Source organism: Schistocerca piceifrons, chromosome 3 (assembly GCF_021461385.2).
Source record: "Schistocerca piceifrons isolate TAMUIC-IGC-003096 chromosome 3, iqSchPice1.1, whole genome shotgun sequence".
NCBI lineage: Eukaryota > Metazoa > Arthropoda > Insecta > Orthoptera > Acrididae > Schistocerca > Schistocerca piceifrons.
In genome coordinates this window covers 738,066,443-738,084,535 of record NC_060140.1, presented here as the reverse complement: position 1 = coordinate 738,084,535, position 18,093 = coordinate 738,066,443, and the positions used below count along the sequence as shown (strand labels likewise).

The 18,093-nt window shown below is 40.1% G+C and overlaps 1 protein-coding gene across 1 annotated transcript; it reads left to right on the top strand.

The window, feature by feature from the left end:
• Positions 1 to 254: 254 nt before the first annotated feature.
• LOC124788971 (probable small nuclear ribonucleoprotein G) lies at positions 255 to 6,664 on the top strand. Its single transcript, XM_047256260.1, has 4 exons — positions 255 to 416; positions 704 to 726; positions 842 to 966; positions 5,958 to 6,664. The coding sequence occupies exons 1-4, from the start codon at positions 385 to 387 to the stop codon at positions 6,006 to 6,008; spliced, it is 231 nt and encodes a 76-aa protein (XP_047112216.1). The 5' UTR covers positions 255 to 384; the 3' UTR covers positions 6,009 to 6,664.
• Positions 6,665 to 18,093: the final 11,429 nt, after the last annotated feature.

The window sequence follows — 18,093 nt, the reverse complement described above, 5'->3', positions numbered from 1 at the left end:
TTGTTTAAACTTTAGACTACAATCAGAACGATTAGTACACCCGTCAGCGACGCAAGCCGGCATTTTTTTATCAAAACACTTCACGACTACACGGAATCAAACCACCAGAAGCGAATGTTTTGGGGTAGCTAAGATGGCGGACCTTCTCTTGGGTCGGCTTCAAGTTTGTGACGTCATGACAACTCCTCTTATTTTTACCTCCATGGGTATCTCTGACATAACGCATGCACTCAAAGAAGTTACAGTGGTGTATCTTTCATTTTTGTTTGGTTCACGCTAGTCGCTAGTTATTTCGTAGTTACTGAGGTGTGGGAAGTACAAGAGTCTGGTGTTTACAGTTTGAGTGGTTAACTAACGTTGCATTAAAGAAAGTGTTCTTGCAATATGAGTAAAGCACATCCCCCAGAACTGAAGAAGTAAGTACATGAAACTATTTTGTTAGAAGAAGCCGGTAAGGTAATGTGGGTATGTGATCCATTGAAGTGCATTCCTTCTCAACTTAAGACTCTGTTCAAGTAGATCAGTGTATGAAGTTTTTCAATAACAAATACCCAAAAAAAAATGTTGAAACTCCCGTTTGTAAGAATGAAATTAACCTTCCGTAAATGTTGTGAAATTTAAGTATCGAATAGTTTGTTTCTAGAACTAAGAATGGAAAAGTTTGTCAAAAATTTTAACATTTCAATATTTTCCCTCTCCCCAGGTTCATGGACAAGAAGTTGTCGTGTAAGTATTACTTGAGTATAAGAGCTGTGCAATCAAAGCCAAAAGGCGTAAAAGCTTCTTAAGTTATCTTCCATACAGAATCATTTTTAGATCTAATGTTAGTATTCTTGTACAGTAAAACTAAATGGCGGACGTCTTGTTACGGGTATTCTACGTGGATTTGACCCGTTCATGAATTTAGTCGTTGACGAGACTATTGAAGAATGTAAGGATGGAACGAAGAACAATATTGGCATGGTGGTAAGTACAGTTGTAATTTTATACTTAAGTGCATGTAAATGTTAGTTTTGATTTGTTTAGATATGATTTACGCTCGAGTATGATCTAATGCTATAACACCACGTTCAATCTCGCTTAAATCTTGATAACCTGCCATTGTAACAGCAGTTACTGGCCTAACGATTTGTGCCAGATTCTTGTTTTCTTATATAGGCGTTGCCGATCGTAGTGCCATATTCTACCTGTTTACACATCTCCGTATTTGAATATGCATGCCTCTACCAGTTTCTTTAGTGCTTGAGTGTGTAATAAAAATTTAAAGGCAATTGAAATATAAACTTAAATTTCGGCAGGGAACATTGAAAAATTGGGTTTTTCTTTTTAAAAATCAATTAATTAGAAAAGCAGATATGTATTTGCTTTCCAATAATTTTTACCGTATACTAAACCTCAGTTTATGACGAATGTTCACTGCACATTCCATAATTTTAGAATAATTTACATGGAAACTGTGGTCAGTTAGTTTTCAAATCAGTTGTGCAGCACATTTCATTACTATAAATATAATTGAGATTATTATAAAAATTGGCCAAAGTTCATGTCATGTATCAAACAAGTATACAAAGTTTTAACATGATGCCTCTGTACATGGGTGCCCTGACCTGTATGATTTGACATGGAGAGACCCATATGCAAATCTTTCAAAGTTACCACACGTTAGTAACAATGGAGTGGAAATAAGTGTGATGCTGCTGCCACTTCAGTTTCAATATCCAGTGCCTCTGTGCTAGAAGTTCTGCATTGTCTACCTGATTTCAAGCTCTGTTGTGGAAAACATCACTGCACTTTCTGTGTAAGTCATTGTCATTGTGGTATTACATGTGGTTCAGGGGGATTTCGTTGCAGCTTCTCTGTAGTGCTGGAGAAAATCATTTGCAAAGTTTTCTATTTTTCTGCCCCGTTCTTTGATTTGTATGTTATACCTCCCTGCCTTTTCCATTTTTGTATTTTGTGATATCCCATACTGCTTTTATTTTCTGCCCAGTGTATTTATTTATTTTCAGCAAGCAATAATCTGCCATTTTGTATGTGTCCGTGATCTAGGAACTATGTATTAGTGTTGGGCTTTTGTAATGAACTGAGAAAATTGCATCAGGGAAGATTTCCGAATACCCACAGTTATCCATCCCTTTTTCCATGGCTGTTGCTGTGGCTATGTTTCAAAATCTCTTGAAAAAATTAAGCATTGTGCAGAATTTATGGAATTAAGTATCTCCATTGTTTTCAATAAACATTTTGTACCAGCTTTGATTTACAAGTGCCCTAACAAAAGTATGCATTTTAGTTTTCAAAAAGATCTTTTTGTTGGCCTGCAATTCGTGGATTTTACTAACGCTGTCTGTAGCTTTATTACCTAGCAGTAATGTTCAGATAGGCATAGAAATAAATCTCTCCCTGTCGAGACTTCCCTGGTCTAAAACTTGGGCTGAATTTTTCATACACTATAGTGTGCGTCATTTACGACAGCAGCAGAGTTTAGGTTCGTTCTGCACATCAGAAGTCACAAAACAGTCAGCCAATGAACAGGCAACGACGTTGCCAGAGCTCGACTGCAGTGCAGAGCACTGTCAATTCCACAACTCAGTTTTGTGTACTTCGCCAACTTTGTTTTAATCAGAACGTTTTAGAAAAAAGCGAAATGACTCTGGTATAAATAAAACTTCTATTACAGTCGCGAAAGACAGAATATTTCTCAATATTACATATGACACCTATCTGGTACTTAAATGAGATATTGTTATACAGTAAATTTTATATGAAATTTAGGTATCTTCTCCACATTACCTTCTCAACATTGTGGCAACTAAAATCAACCATACGGAAAGTATAGGCTATGGACTTTTACCTCTGCAAGCTCTTCAAAATTTCATGCAATGGTTTACTACATTTAATGCTGCACAATAATTGTGTTGAACATCGAAACAAAATTAAGTTATTTATGTGGGGAAGGTATCAATCAAGATGATGTGTAAAAATCAAATTTTTGGATCAAATAGTTTTTGTGAAATCGAATAAGTGTGTCGAAGCAGTCGGAACACCATGTCAGCACAGGTGAGCAGTGCAGTGATGACAAAGTTGCACACACGCGGAATGCAGGAAGCACGTCTCTGTAGCAGCGAAAGGGTAAATGCAGTCGTGGTGGCTTCACTTCAGACTGTGCACTCCCCCTAAACGTAAGTTTGCGAACTATACTATACAATGGCGCTGCTTCTCTTGGCGTGTGAATCATTTGCAACTGGCAATGCAGCAATCTCCCGCGTCCGGGCGAGCATGCGTGAGCTGCCGAGATAAAAGAATTTAACTATAGTAGTAGTGTTCACCTTTTATACCATAAGTGTGTACTTAAGTACTTTGAAGTTTAAGTTTTAACACCTGTGTTAATATTCATGTCTGTGTATTATTATGTTACTTTTGAGGGCTGGAAATTTTTCATATAACAATCACACACACACACACACACACACACACACACACACACACACACCTCTCTCTCTCTCTCTCTCTCTCTCTCTCTCTCTCTCTCTGAATGATAAACTTCTTATGAATGTGCAGCCTTGTTAGTTCAAGAGCTACAGATTCAAACTGTGTATCTGCATTGTGATCAGATCTTCTCTGGGTTTAAAATATGTGCCACCTCTGATACAATGGCATAATCCCCCGTCCTTTCCATCCTTTAACGTAGTTTCCCATGGCAACTTTGTCATTCATTCTATATGATGACAGCACTTCTGCTGTATTCCAGTGTTGCTTACCATACTCTGTGTTGCATACCACTATGCTGTTCAAAAGTGTTTCAAGGTGGAGTACTTTATTTCTAATAGGTTGCACATTGTGACAGAGTAGCTAATTCAAGACACCTCCGGTGTTGTACATTCTATCTTTCACTCTCTAAAATGATTGATATACTTTAAGAAAGGGAGCTTGTTGCCAGTTTATTTATTTAGCGTATGGGTTACTAAATTTTAAAGGTATGATGATATGAATCAGTAAACTGTAAATACACTGAGGTGGTGGGCTAGCAATATGCACATGTACAATGGCAGTAGTACTGCATACACAAGGTATAAAACAGCAGTGCATTGGTGGAGCTGTCATTTGTGCTAATGTGATTCATGTTGGAACGTTTCTGGCATGATTATGGCCCGGCAGGAATTTAGACTTTGAAAGTGGAATGGCAGTTGTAGGTAGGCGCATGTAGCATTCCATTTCAGAAATCACTAGGGAATTTAATATTCAGAGATCCACAGTTAAAAGAGCGTGCTGAGAATACCAGATTTCTGGCATTACCTCACCATGGACAGCAAAGTGGCTGATGGCATTCATTTAATGACAGAGCAGCAGCTTTTGTGTAGAGTTGTCAGTGTTAATAGACAAGCAACATTTCATGAAATAACAGCCGAAATAAACGTGGGACATACAATGGACCTATCTGTTAGGGCATTGTGGTGAAATGTGGCGGAAATGGGCTTTGGCTGTAACCGACAGATGGGAGAGTACCTTTGCTAACAGCAAGACACTGCCTACAGCTCCTCTCCTGGGCTCGTGACCGTATCTGTTGAACCCTATATGTGTGTGGAAAACAGTGGCCTGGTCAGGTGAATCCTGGTTTCAGTTTGTAAGTGTGTGGCACTGGCCCTCTACAAAGGCATGGTCACAAGTTGTCAACAAGGTGCTGTGCAAGATGGTGGTGGCTCCACAATGGTGTAGGCTGTGTTTACATGAAATAGACTGATCGCGGGGTCATGTGTGCCTCTGTCATTAGCACCTGTGTCTTTAGATATCGGCTTCCGGCACACTCATCAGTATTTACAAACGAGCTCTTAGCCTTGTATCAGACCACGGAGTACATCCAGCAACACAGCCTTCTCAGTTGTGTCCTCTGCTCAGACTCAGTGTCCTTCAAAGTCTACGTGTGCTGTACACCATCCATCCTGTCCCTCAGTTCAATGGGTCCAGGAAGACTGTCAACTCCTCACTCTTGGTGGAGCAGTGTGATCTTTCTGTGGGTTCCAGGTCATGTCAGTCTGCCAGGAAACAAGGCTGCTGACGCTGCTGCCAAAGCTGCAATCCTTGTACCTCAGCCCACGAGTACCTATATTCTCTCCAGTGATCTCAATGTTGCTGTCTGTCGGGACGTGCTGTCCCTTTGGCATTGCCAATGGTCTTCCCTTCGTGGGAATAAGTGATGGCTTATTAAGCTTCTCCCAGCGGCTCGGACGACCTCATCTTGGCCCTCCTGCCAGGAGGAGGTTATTTTAACTCGGCTGTGTATTGGGCACTGCCTTTTTATCCATCGTCATTCGATAAGTGGCCGCTTTGTACACATTGTACTCAAGTTTTAACTGGCTGCCCTTCCTGATGGAATTTTCAGTTTTTAACCTTTTATGTCCCTTTCTGGGTTTGCTGTCCTAGTTCTCAGCCAAATGACGTGCAGGCTGTTGACCGCAGCTTACTTTTATCTGCCAAAGCAATATGGTGAAGGCCATTTGATTTTTAGTTTTGTACCTCTATTTATGTATGCTGTCATATTTAGCCCTTTTTCCATGGTGCCTGTTTTTTGCTGTCTTCTTTTATGTCAATTGGGACTGACTTAGTCGTTTTTAACTCCTGTCATTTTTCATGAATTTGTGCAGATGCACTACTGTTACGGCCATTCAGATTTTTAATACAGCTTGTGCACTGCCAGAGTTGTTAAATTTTAATGCTGTCATGTACTAAGACACCACACTAAAAATATTCATTTAATAATGAGTGCAATCCACATTTAAACTCAAACCTTAAAGATTGTACTTATTTCATAGCTTGGAAGGCAACAGCAGAACCACTGTCAAACATATAAGGCAAATTAACTCGTAGGAAGTGTGTGTGTGATTTTCATGTAAGTGTACTTGTATCATATATTTTACTTCAGTTTTTTTTCTGTGCAACACTGTTTTAAATTATTGTTCTAGGTTATTCGTGGTAACAGTATTGTGATGTTGGAGTCGCTGGATCGAATATGAAGCTGTCTGGATTTTGGACCAGGATGATTGCATTAGTGTTCTGGTGTAAATAGTGTACCTTTCCAACAACAAACTTACATTACTATGTGCCGTCTTATTGTTTATTATTATATTCATTTTGTGGACATGTCATTATGACAGAAGTATCAACAGATAGTCATTAATCCTACTTGTGAAGTATTGTGTGTAAACTATGCTCTTTTCAATGTCTGTGAAAAATGTGACTGAAGTGTTTAAGTGAAATGAAAAAGCAAAATGGTAAAAGTAGCAGCTGTGAATTTTTCTAAAAGTTTAAAACCTCCAATGGTGCATCAGCATTGTATTATCCTTTTTCTGTATCCCTGCACATCACAGTAGACCATTCATGATGCATTGTTTTGGTTTATATTCGTTGGAGTGACATGTTTCTGGCTGCAGTTCATCCTTACCAAGGATGGTCTTAAATAAACCCTGAAATACTAACAGCTCATTTCTGAGTGATTAAGAAGATTAAAAATATATTAATTTCAAAAAGCAAAGTGGTGTGAAATATTTTGACAACATATACTAAAACGAAAAAGATTGTAGCTGCTAATAGAAGCACTCATTTCTAATGTTAGATTCCTTCTTGTAAATGTAAGTGAAAAATAATGTAATTAAATTTGCAAAAACTGGTATTAATGAATTTGTGTTCACTGCCATTTGTGAGAAATGTATTTGGTGAAAAGTTTAAATTGCTTCATATGTTAATTTTTCACAAGTGTTCCACCATCACTGTTCATGATCCCATTTCTTCTCTCTCTCTCTCTCTCTCTCTCTCTCTCTCTCTCTCACCATTCCAACCATGCTGTTCATATATTCTGCTTCCTGTCACACACTAGACCATTCATCTCTTTGCAAGTAACTTACGAGAGCAAGCGGGTGACTATGCACTTGCTGGTTTAGTAGTAGTAGCAGTAGCAGGAGGAGGAGGAGGAGGAAAGAGTCCTTCATGTTACTGTAAGTGGTTGATAGAAAATAATCTCTGGGGCTCTTGCTGCTCTCAGATTTCAAGGGCTTGTGGAGTTTCTCATGTGAGGGGCTCTATACTGCTGCGTTAACGTGAGTGAAAAGGTGCAAAATTATTTTTTGAACACGGTATGCATTTTGTGTGGAGAGTTGAACAATACGTAAAGGTAACCTTGGTTTGGACGAAGTTTTTACCTTGGTGTAAATCATTTAAAATGGCAAAAGACAAAAATGAAGCCCATGCCCTTTATTAGAATTTTAATTCTATTTAGTTTAAAACTGAGACATGATTCATTTCAGAGGGCGCCACAAACTTTCTTTCAGAAAATTTTTCATATTGCTACAGGAATGCCTAACATCTTGTAGTATTTCTTATAAAGATTTGTTGGTAGATGGTTTGTTACATTCCATTTAAATGCAAAATGTGTTTCGGAGAATCCAGTTGTGACAATTCTATAACAAGATTTAATTTTATATAGATTGTGGGTGGGTACTCCCCTTACTTTTTCTGTCTCAGGGGTAGGAGAATGCCACAGCACCTGCTGTTAATCACATGGTTTTGCAGGTGAGCACTGATCCCACAGTCAACCCATAATGTGCATAAGAAATTGATAAAAGCCATTAAATAAAATGGAGGGAGTAAATAGAACTGAAGCTCAAATAATGTAGTCAACACAATAACAAATGTGATTTAAAAATGGAATACTCAAGTATGATGGCCTTACAACATTGTAGTGGGCACATTTGTTAAAAATAGTGAACTATTGGGTAGAGTCTCCAATACATTCAGCTAACCTAGTTGTAAAACAAAAGTCCAAATTCTGACAATAGTACAATGAAATTTCCTCAGCTATACTGCACTCCTATTTGTAAGAGTTCATCACAGTATACAGCCACTCATGCCAAGCCAATGCCCTTCACCCAAAAGATAATTCAATTTCAATCCCTGTGAATTGAAGTTCTGAAATGAAGGCACAGGTGCACCTGTCTCCCCTAACACTCTTGTGCTTTTCATTTCCTGCCGTTTAATCCCTTCATTCAAAATCTTAAGCTCACTGTGCTGGGCCATATTACTGCCGCATGGTAGCCAACACCAGATAAAGTTTGCAAACTCGCATATCCATAGTTAGAATTTAGTTTACCTGTAAGTGTATACAATTAGCACAAATCTCTCCTCCAGTACTCAGCATACATCTCATTACACCACATTCTACCAGAGATTTTTTGTGGCGAAATGTCGCCATGTGAGAGGCATCAGGAACACAAGATAGCAACTGAGAACCTAATTACTAAACAATTAAAACTCCAATACTTAATATTACTTGCACATGTACAACATTGCGCCATAAATGAAATCTGATAATGTTTCAGAGATGCTCCTTAATAGGTGTGTCCCTGATTATTTAAAAAATAACTTATTTCACACTCCTTGTATGAAATACTTGAGTACAATCACACATGCAGGCATTTGCACGTACATCTTACTGGATGCACTGTGAGAAACGGTGACTGCCAGGTACCCATTTGGTTTGCAGTGAGGCTCAGTTGTCACAGGATAGATCCAGACTGTTCACAGAACTCATTGCGGGATAGGATAGGACATGTTCTTGCTGTCAGAATAGGGCAAAAATGTAAATTAGCAATAACTTTGCAGTGTAGGATTCCCTGATGTCAGACAACAGATACCCTCCCCAGTGGAACCACATAAACAAAATGCTGAGTGCCCTGAGACTAATACTGTGTCACATTGGTTCACTACATTGCGCAGTTTTCTTCCTCGAGCTGATTAGTGTCCCCACAAGAAGATGCCTACAAATATTACCCACATATCTCAGAACTCAGCTCACTTGACACAATATTTATTAAGAGCTGAATGTTCAGAATTACGTTGCAACAGCAATATAACCCACTAAAAACGCACATCAGCGACGATAAATGCAACCTCACCTCTTAACACAGGGCTTCACAACATACGTGCTCGTGGAGCAAGCTGTGAGCAGCAAGGTGCGAGCACGCTACCCCCACTACCGGACCAGAGTGGAGAGTGGGGAGAGTCACGTGGGGTACACAACAGCTGCCGCCAGTCGATGTAAATCCGCGGCCACCTGCAGGGATATCACACACGAATTATTACTGCGACAAATGAAACAAATAAAGGAGAATGTACACGTGCCACATAATTTTATTAGCTTAGTGTATGCCTCTACCATCTGTAGACACTGAAACTAAAGAATTCCACGACAATCCTATATTTTCAACACTTTCTTCAACACTACTTAAAATACCACCTCCAGTTGTAGTGTTCTTCATGGCTACTACATCGAGGAGCTCCTCCCTCACCTGAAGGTCTCTATTAACACCTCTAATAAACGTGGCAAGCTGCACTGTTCCAGTGATATCAACACTTTCGTCCAGAGCTAGAGAATACGCCATAAAATCTTTACAGATATTTGCAAGCTGGCTCTGGACGTCGTCTGCCATGTCCTGTATGCGATGCATAATGGTCATGTTAGATAATGGCACAATCCGAAACTGTTCAGCTTGAGATGGACACAAATGTTCCGCTGCAACTACCAAACTTTCTTTTATTAAATCGCCATCAGTGAAGGGGCGCAGGGATTTTGCTAAAAGCAAAGCAATTTTGTAACCCTCTGAGAGCTGCCTCAGTTGATTTTTTTTCGTCGTCCAGATCTTCGGATAGCTTCCTTTTAAGTTTAATAACTTCCTGTGCACGATCTGGTCAATCACATTTTCCACGTCCGTAGTCTTTCGCGTGGTACGACGTATAATGTCGCTGCAAATTAAATTTTGTAAAAGAATTCAGCATTTTGTGACATGCTAAACATTTTGCAACACCATCTTTTCCAGTAAAGAGATACAATTGCTCCCAATGGGGGTTGAACTGCGAAAGCATGGTTGGGGTTACACAACGGCGACTTCACATGATTCTTAACCAGCGAAGTGACTGTTAATAGCTGATCGTAGTACTTTAAACGTTACACAGTTGGTGCGAATTCAGTAGGCACGCTGCAGCCCTATTCAAACGTGCGCGCGCATTTCCCCTCCCTCCCTACTCCGCGACCTTGCAGCTGCTCGCGAGCACGTGCCTGAGCAGACGCGAGTACTCGCGCTCAAAACCGGCCAGTTGTTAAGCCCTGTCTTAACTGGTACAGTGCAAGTACTGCCCATGTTCCTGCTAATTGTGTACCATCATAATGCGCTCACATAGACAAGATGACTATACAAATTGATACTACACATCTGTTTTACAATCTATGACGCCATATTGTTGAAAACCACACAATGAGTCAGCAAACCCATTTAACTTAAATTGTCACTTCAAACTTTATCTATCCACAAGAACAGAAAACATGCTTTTCTAGTTAATTACAGTATATAAATGTTCCCCAAAATGACTTAGTAATAGCAGAAGAAAATAACATTATTCAATAAAAACATCAATTCCAACCCCTGCACCATTCTTTAAAGTTTAGGTTAGTGTGATAGCTGGTCAAAAATCTGTGCCTAAAAAGTAAATCCTTTAACAATCCTGGAACAATTAAACATCTTATTTTAAATTCATATTTATCACACTTATGCTTCCTGTTGTACAGGTTTACAGAAGCCGAAAGTGCTCCCGTCTTTACCTCACTCATGTTAATTTCAGTGATTGGTTGTGTTTTCAACTACCTCTCTTTCTAAATACCTCTGCTCTAATAAATCCTTTACGGTCTCCTCTATACTGCTTTCTACATCAATAGTATATACTTCCTCCCAGAAGAGTCTATAGATGTCATTATCACAAAACAATTTATTCAATAATTCTTTCATTCCTACTTCACATTTGTGTAACACTAGTACCCTGAGTGTGTGGAATTTATTGTGATCCCACCAACATGGGCTAAACAATCTATTCATCACCACACAACCTCAAGTCATTCACACAAAAATCACTTTCATCTTTACACCAACAACCAGAATCTATACTGTCCAAAAGCATTGACTCGCCACCCTTCACACGCATGCATGCACGCACTCAGACACAACTTCCTGAACTACAGTAATTAATAATTCTATATTTACCTCATATACATTATTTACGGGTTCTGCACTTTGTAGCAATCCTTCATTAAATACCATCTTCTCTCCCATCACTTGTGATTTTTGAAGCTTATGAGCTGACATTCCTTCTGCAATGCCACATGATGGAAACTCTACATCTTTTAATTTTGTCTCCAGCTTATGTGCTTTCAGCTCAGTTGCTTTCAATGGCACAAACAGTGAACTCGCGAACATTACCTTCATTGTCATCACTACCACATGCTATATCTTTAATTTTACCAGTGCACCTGATCTGTCACATATGTCCAACCTCCAGTGCAGTTATATAAGGTTGGTTACTTACTCCTTCACACAACTCTGCATACCACCACCCGAAACATCGAACAACCAATTAATTTTATAAACATTCATTAAAATCAGTCTTCCTTTTCTCTGATTTTGTGATCATGTGTTTTCTCAAATGTCCCCAGAATTGGACCGCCACCTGGAATTGGGTCCATATAGTGTACACTTGTTCTGCTTGTGCCCTCCTGTTTTCCTTAACTCTGTCTACCTGCTCATAGTATCTGTCTTCACTGTATTTTCAATGCATTTTGGAACCAAAGATTTGGCACACTGTCATTTTCTGTGTGTTGTTGCCTCTTATGACCATTTCGCATGCTTCCCTGGTTATTATTCCTGTTGCCACTGTACTGTTGATTGCAATTATCTCTGAAAATTCATATGGCCTGTCCTCACACTAATTCATTGATGGATCTGACTAGTCCCAAACCAATAATCAGGCACATTACTGTTATTACCATTATTTGGACCACATGTTTTGAAATGCAGTGCATCGTCTTAACTTTTCTATAAAATCGTGCATTAACTGTCAAACTACGCAATTAAATCCCACTGCAGATTCTCTGGTTGTTGTCACAACAAGACTGAACTCTGTCAAGACATGTAAAAACTATTTCTATTCTTAAATACAAAATTTCATCATGGAGCCCTGACCGTTTCCAAATACAAGCCCATTTAAGAATTAATTTTGCAATTGAGTCTGAGTCGTATGATTGCAAAACATAAAACAACAAAATTCTTATTGTCAAAGTTGTCAGCATTCTGATTTGTCCATGACAAAGCAGTGCTGTGTCCATGTGCCAGTTTGCATACTTTGTTAGCTGGGTTGAATGTCCCCGCACCAAAATTAAGAGTATGTGCTGACAGGAAATCAGTGTTAACCATCAGACACTTGACAACACCTTGAAAATTTGCTGCTTGACCTGATATGATGTAATAAAGCACAACTTTCAGCTCTGAAATTTGTAGTGGTTGATGTGCAGCCTTACTTCAGATTTTCATTTTGAGGCTACTTTTGCAGTTTTTAATCTCATTATGACATTCTCCTACATCTTCAGTAATTGTCTCAATGGCTAACTTCGTCCCCAGTTCCAAAGTCATACGCTGCTGCTCCATCTCCATTTTGCCGTTTAGATTGTCCCACAGATTATTCATGCACCCCACCTGTTCCTGTTCCACCCGACTGACTTTGTGACTTCCCCAACTTCGCTCATTTCTGAATCCAATCCTCTGAATTCAATTATTCCCACAATTGTTTTGTACACTCTTCATCTGCAATGGCAACACCTTTGACAGCACAATTGTTAATAGTGGATTGGTGGTTAACCATTCTTGTCCTGTTTATGGACTGCTTGTTTCTCCAACCCACATAAACTTGGTTATTCATAACCGTCGCATTCTGTGCCTGCAAGCAACTCTGTAGAACAAGTTGCATCCATACATGTGGCTGTTATGCTTAACTATTTTGTTTCTGATGCTGTGCATTGTGATATTATAGCTGGCTCGAAGTCGGTGGCTCCTTCCATGGCCAATAGTAGCTACTGCTGGTTGGCTCTTTGATAGCTGTACCTTTACTGATAATGACTGCTGCTGGATAGAAGTTGGCTGCTCTTGGTCTGATGATAGCTGCTACTTCAGTAGCTAATGACTGCAATTTTGAGGATATTTTCTGGACAGAGTACCCACTCCCTACTTTCTACCTTTATTTTTCCGTTTGCTAGACAATTTGCTACTCCTTGAGAGCCCCCAGGACATTGCCTAAATGAATTCTGTTAATTGGTGATGCACTGTAGTATAACCTAATCCCAGAACAGAGACCCCAAAATCAAGTGGACACTCCCCTTTTAATTCATCCCACTTTATCTGAGGGAGAATGAATGTCATCATTCTCTCTTACCCTGATAATATAACTTGCTGTCAATTATAATGTTTCACAGATGACCACCAATCACACACAAAGCCAAGCAGTAATGCACATAAATAAAAGATGAAACACATTAAATAAAACAGTCTGTAGGTGTACTGCCAGGTCATAGTATCTAATGTGCACAATATTTTGACAATCAAACGTGTTGTTATTGTCAGGTACAGTGATGAACAGAGCTCCTGGGTATATGTGGCTGACTTACACCCTGGCCCCGTGAGCCACTCCCTGTGTGTTCTGTGCCCAAGGGCACGTGTTGGCAGCTGTGGAGTTGGTAGCTTCACTGTCTGTGGTAACATATGTAGTGACTCTGTCAGAGGGTTGTATGCCAAGTGTCTTCTTAAGTAGACCCAGTGTTAGTTCCCAAGTCTTGCCTAGATTATAGCCACAGTAGTGGTTGATTAGACTGTCCATGGTAAGAATTTAGATGGCTTCTCTAATAATGCTGTTCCAATATTTTGAAGTCTGTGCTAAAATGTCAGAATGTTTGTATTCCATCAGATGATTGTTGTACAAACAGTGATTTGCAACTGCTGACTTGTTGGGTTACATTAGTCGGTGTGCCACTGTTATTTTTAGCATCGCTCTTAAATGGTGTGCAATGTTTGTCCAATGTGTGTCACCACAATGGCACAGAATATGATATATTCTGGTTTTCTGCAGACTAGAGTTGTCCTTAGTGCTCCCCAATAACACTAGTGTTTTGTTGGGTGGGAAAAACAGTTCTTACAAGGTGCTTCAATGTGTGTGGCCTAATCTGCCATTCTGAGTAAATTTTTTTGCACTGTTAGGAAGTTTACCATCTGAGACAGTGCACACTTTGTATCAGGGTTTTTAACCCCCCTTTCTGCTGTGTAGGGTAGGGGTATCTGCATGCGAACACAGGTCAGTGTGAGTTCCAGTGCACACTGTGGCCTAAGGTGCCATCAGCTCTTCTCTTAACTGTTATGTTCAGAAATGATAGTCCTCTTCCTGCTTCATTCTCCATAATGAATTTGTTGTAGGGTTGTATGGAGTTCACATGTTTAAGCAATTCAAGGAGTTTGTCCCTTCCTTGATGCAGATGACAGACGTGTCATCCACATAAAGGAAGAAGGGGATAGGTTTCCAGTTGGATCACGTCACGGCTTCTTTCTTGATGTGATCCACATACAAATTTGCAACCACAGGTGTGTGTGGGCTACCCATTGCTAATGCTTCCTTTGGTCATAGTATTATCCATTAAAAAGGCAGCTCACTGCAACATCCAGTCTTTACCTGCACATTACGAAGAACTTAGCCTCCTCTTCAACCAACTAAACTACCACGTAATCCTCTTATCCGAAACGTGGTTGAAACCACACGCATCCTCTGCATCTATTCATCTCCCAGGGTACACATTTCTTAGGGCAGACAGATCAAGAAAGCGAGGTGGCGGGGTCGGCGCGTATATACGAACAGATCTCAAAGTGAAAGTCTTATGTACGTCAAATCCTGCTGAAGAAAAAGAGGCTGAATTCATGTTCATTGAAATAAATATACAAAGTCGGAAATTCTTGACTGGCGTCGTGTACAAGCCGCCAAAAATAAACTCAATGAGTTCCTTCCAGTCGGAATTACATTCACTCCAGTGTCAATACGAACATTTCATCGTAATGGGTGACTTAAACGTAGACCTGCTAAGAGACACTCCCTCCACAATAAACCTAAGAAGATTGTTTAGTTGCAATAGCATGAACATTCTTCCATTACAACCTACACACCATACGGCGCACAGTCATACTCTTATAGACGTAATCGCAACGAAACAGACTGACAAAGTAAGAGATGTTGGTCAAACATCGGCCCCTGGCCTCTCAGCACATGATGTAATATTCCTGGCCTACTCTGTGCAGCCCCCAAGGATCAAATCGCATTACATAACTTGTAGGAACATGAAACGTATTGACCTTGACGCTCTAACAGCCGATTGCTCAGAAATCTCATGGCATCAAATAATCAGAGAACCTACAATCGACGGCAAAATTAATGAACTTGGTGATAAACTCACTGCGCTCTATGACAAACATGCACCTGTGCGCACAATCCGTGTAAGAAAATCTCCTGCTCCATGGCTGACAGCTGAATTACGTCAAATGATGACTAATAGGGATGCTGCCCACAGGCGTTTCAAGGCAGATCCGAAACCCGAGCGTTTCGAAGAATACAGAAAGCTACGGAACAGAGTGAAACAATGCATTCGCAATGCTAAAATCAGGCACGCTCGCTCCCTTGTATGCAGCGATCTGACGCCCACGACTCTATGGAAGAATCTCCGTAGCTTGGGGGTCGTAAAGGCAAAATCGGAAACTACTTTTCATGTGTCAGCTAACGAATTAAATGATTTCTTCTCTGCACCTCTGAATACCAGCACGGCTGATAATTACCGTCCACAAGAATCCCCAAACAGGAACACTAACAACGATAGCTTCCATCTAAAACATGTAACAACAAATACGGCAAGAAAAACAATAATGAGAATCTCTTCTGATGCAATAGGCAACGACAGTATCAGTATAACTACGATTAAGAATGTTGCCGATATCTTAGTACCTGTCTTAACTGACATATTTAATTTTTCCCTCGTGAATGGAGTATACCCCACTGCATGGAAAAGAAGCATAATTCGACCCATCCCTAAGATCGAAAACCCGCAACTGCCTAGTGATTACCGATCAATTAGCATACTGCCTGCTGTTTCCAAAGCACTCGAATATATTGTTCATGACCAAATCACTGAACACTTGCATGAATTCTGCCTATATGACAAATTTCAATCCGGTTTCCGTAAACATCACAGCACAAACACTGCTCTAATTAAAGTAACAGATGACCTGAAATGTGCCATCGACAATCGAAAGGCAACAATATTGACGCTACTGGACTTCAGCAAAGCTTTTGACACTGTTAACTTTGACATATTGCTCAGAAAAATGCAACAGCTTAATTTCTCTGATAGTGCAATGAGATGGTTTGAAAGCTACTTAAAAGACAGACAGCAATATGTTGTCTGCGTAAATGAAAAATCTCCCTGGAAACATGTTTCCTCGGGAGTGCCACAAGGATCAGTCTTAGGACCACTTTTGTTTTCTTTATATGTCAACGATATTTCGTCGGTTCTGTCCTCCTGTAAATATCATTTCTATGCCGACGACCTCCAGCTCTACCTAAGCGTCAGACCTGAAGATGTAAACACTGCAATCGCTCAGATGAATGATGATCTGTCTTCGGTAGTGACATGGGCGAAAAGCCTGGGGCTTAAACTAAATGCAAAAAAGACGCAAGTAATCTTAATAGCCCATCAGAAATTAATAAGTTCAGATTTCCGCGAACAGCTACCTCCTATTCTGCTCGACGGTACTCCAATACCATATCAGAAAACAGTGAAGAACTTGGGTGTAACTTTGGATGAGCATCTCAACTGGGCGGAGAATACAGTCGCAGTGTGCCGAAAGACGTCTGCTTGTCTCTATGCTCTCAAAAAGTTTCGGAACATATTTCCACAGGACTTGAAACGCCAGCTTGTGCAAGCACTTGTTCTACCGAACCTCCACTATTGTGATGTGATTCAACAAGGCACGAGTAGTGAAAACAAAAGACGGCTAGAGCTAACCATGAATGCCTGTGTGCGTTACACCTGCAACATTCGCCGATATGATCATGTTAGTGCTTTATACTCCGAGCTAAAGTGGCTGCAGCCGTACAAATTGCGTGACTACCACACTCTATGTCTACTTCACAGACTCCTCGTCGCGCAAGCACCCCAGTACCTTGCTTCAGAGATTAAAAACCTGTCATGCCATCATAATAGAAACACGAGGTCACTCTTATTTGGTATCCTAACTGTGCCCACTCACAAAACAAAAACTTTTGCAAACTCCTTCTCAGTTGCCGCTGTCCGCCTCTGGAACAAACTGCCCCTTACCTTGCGCAAAATTCAATCTCCTGCTGCTTTTAAGAAGAAGTTGAAGCGTTTCCTACTATCATCCTCATAAAGTTCTCCACAAAATTAATGTACCCGGCCAATCCTCTCATCTGTCAAATAGCAAAGCTAGCGTCTCCTATCTTGCTCCTGAGATGCCTTCCCCTTCATCTATCTCTATTAGCCAGGGAATCTTCTTTTCCTTTATATTTCCTTAATTATGTTTCATCATGTCTATTCTTCTCCTCCCTTCACCATGAGTCTCCCTCATACTCCCTGCTGCCAGCACTCCTATCTAAAATTTGTCTCTTCAATAATGTCTAATTATAACAGTACTTATGATCTACGAATATAAACTCTATATGTATGTATTTTTTCAGGTGTACCTTTCTAATTGTTTATTTCACTTTTTGTACTAGATGTAGTTTAACATGCCTACTAAAACGTATGAATGTAAAATAAGTAGAATGCCTGGTTAGATGTAAGAGAGGGCCTGATGGCCCTAATCTTGCCAGGTTAAATAAATAAATAAATACATGGGCAGGACATCCATGGATATGTTGTTAATCTTCCTGTTGAATTTCTGACCGGTGAGTTCTAATGGCTTGCATTGAGGTATCCTGGTGGACAACAAAATGTCGAAGCTCACCGGTATTTGTCAGATATTTTCCCGCCAAATATATGGGAGCCCTAATGCTGCTGCCAGTGGAGTGTAGCAGCACCCATCTTTGTGGACTGTAGTGTGTCCACAAAATCTTGGCTGTACATGTCCTTGTGGTAACACTCTCGACGACCCCTTCGGTAAATCAGAGACCTTGAGAAGCATCTTG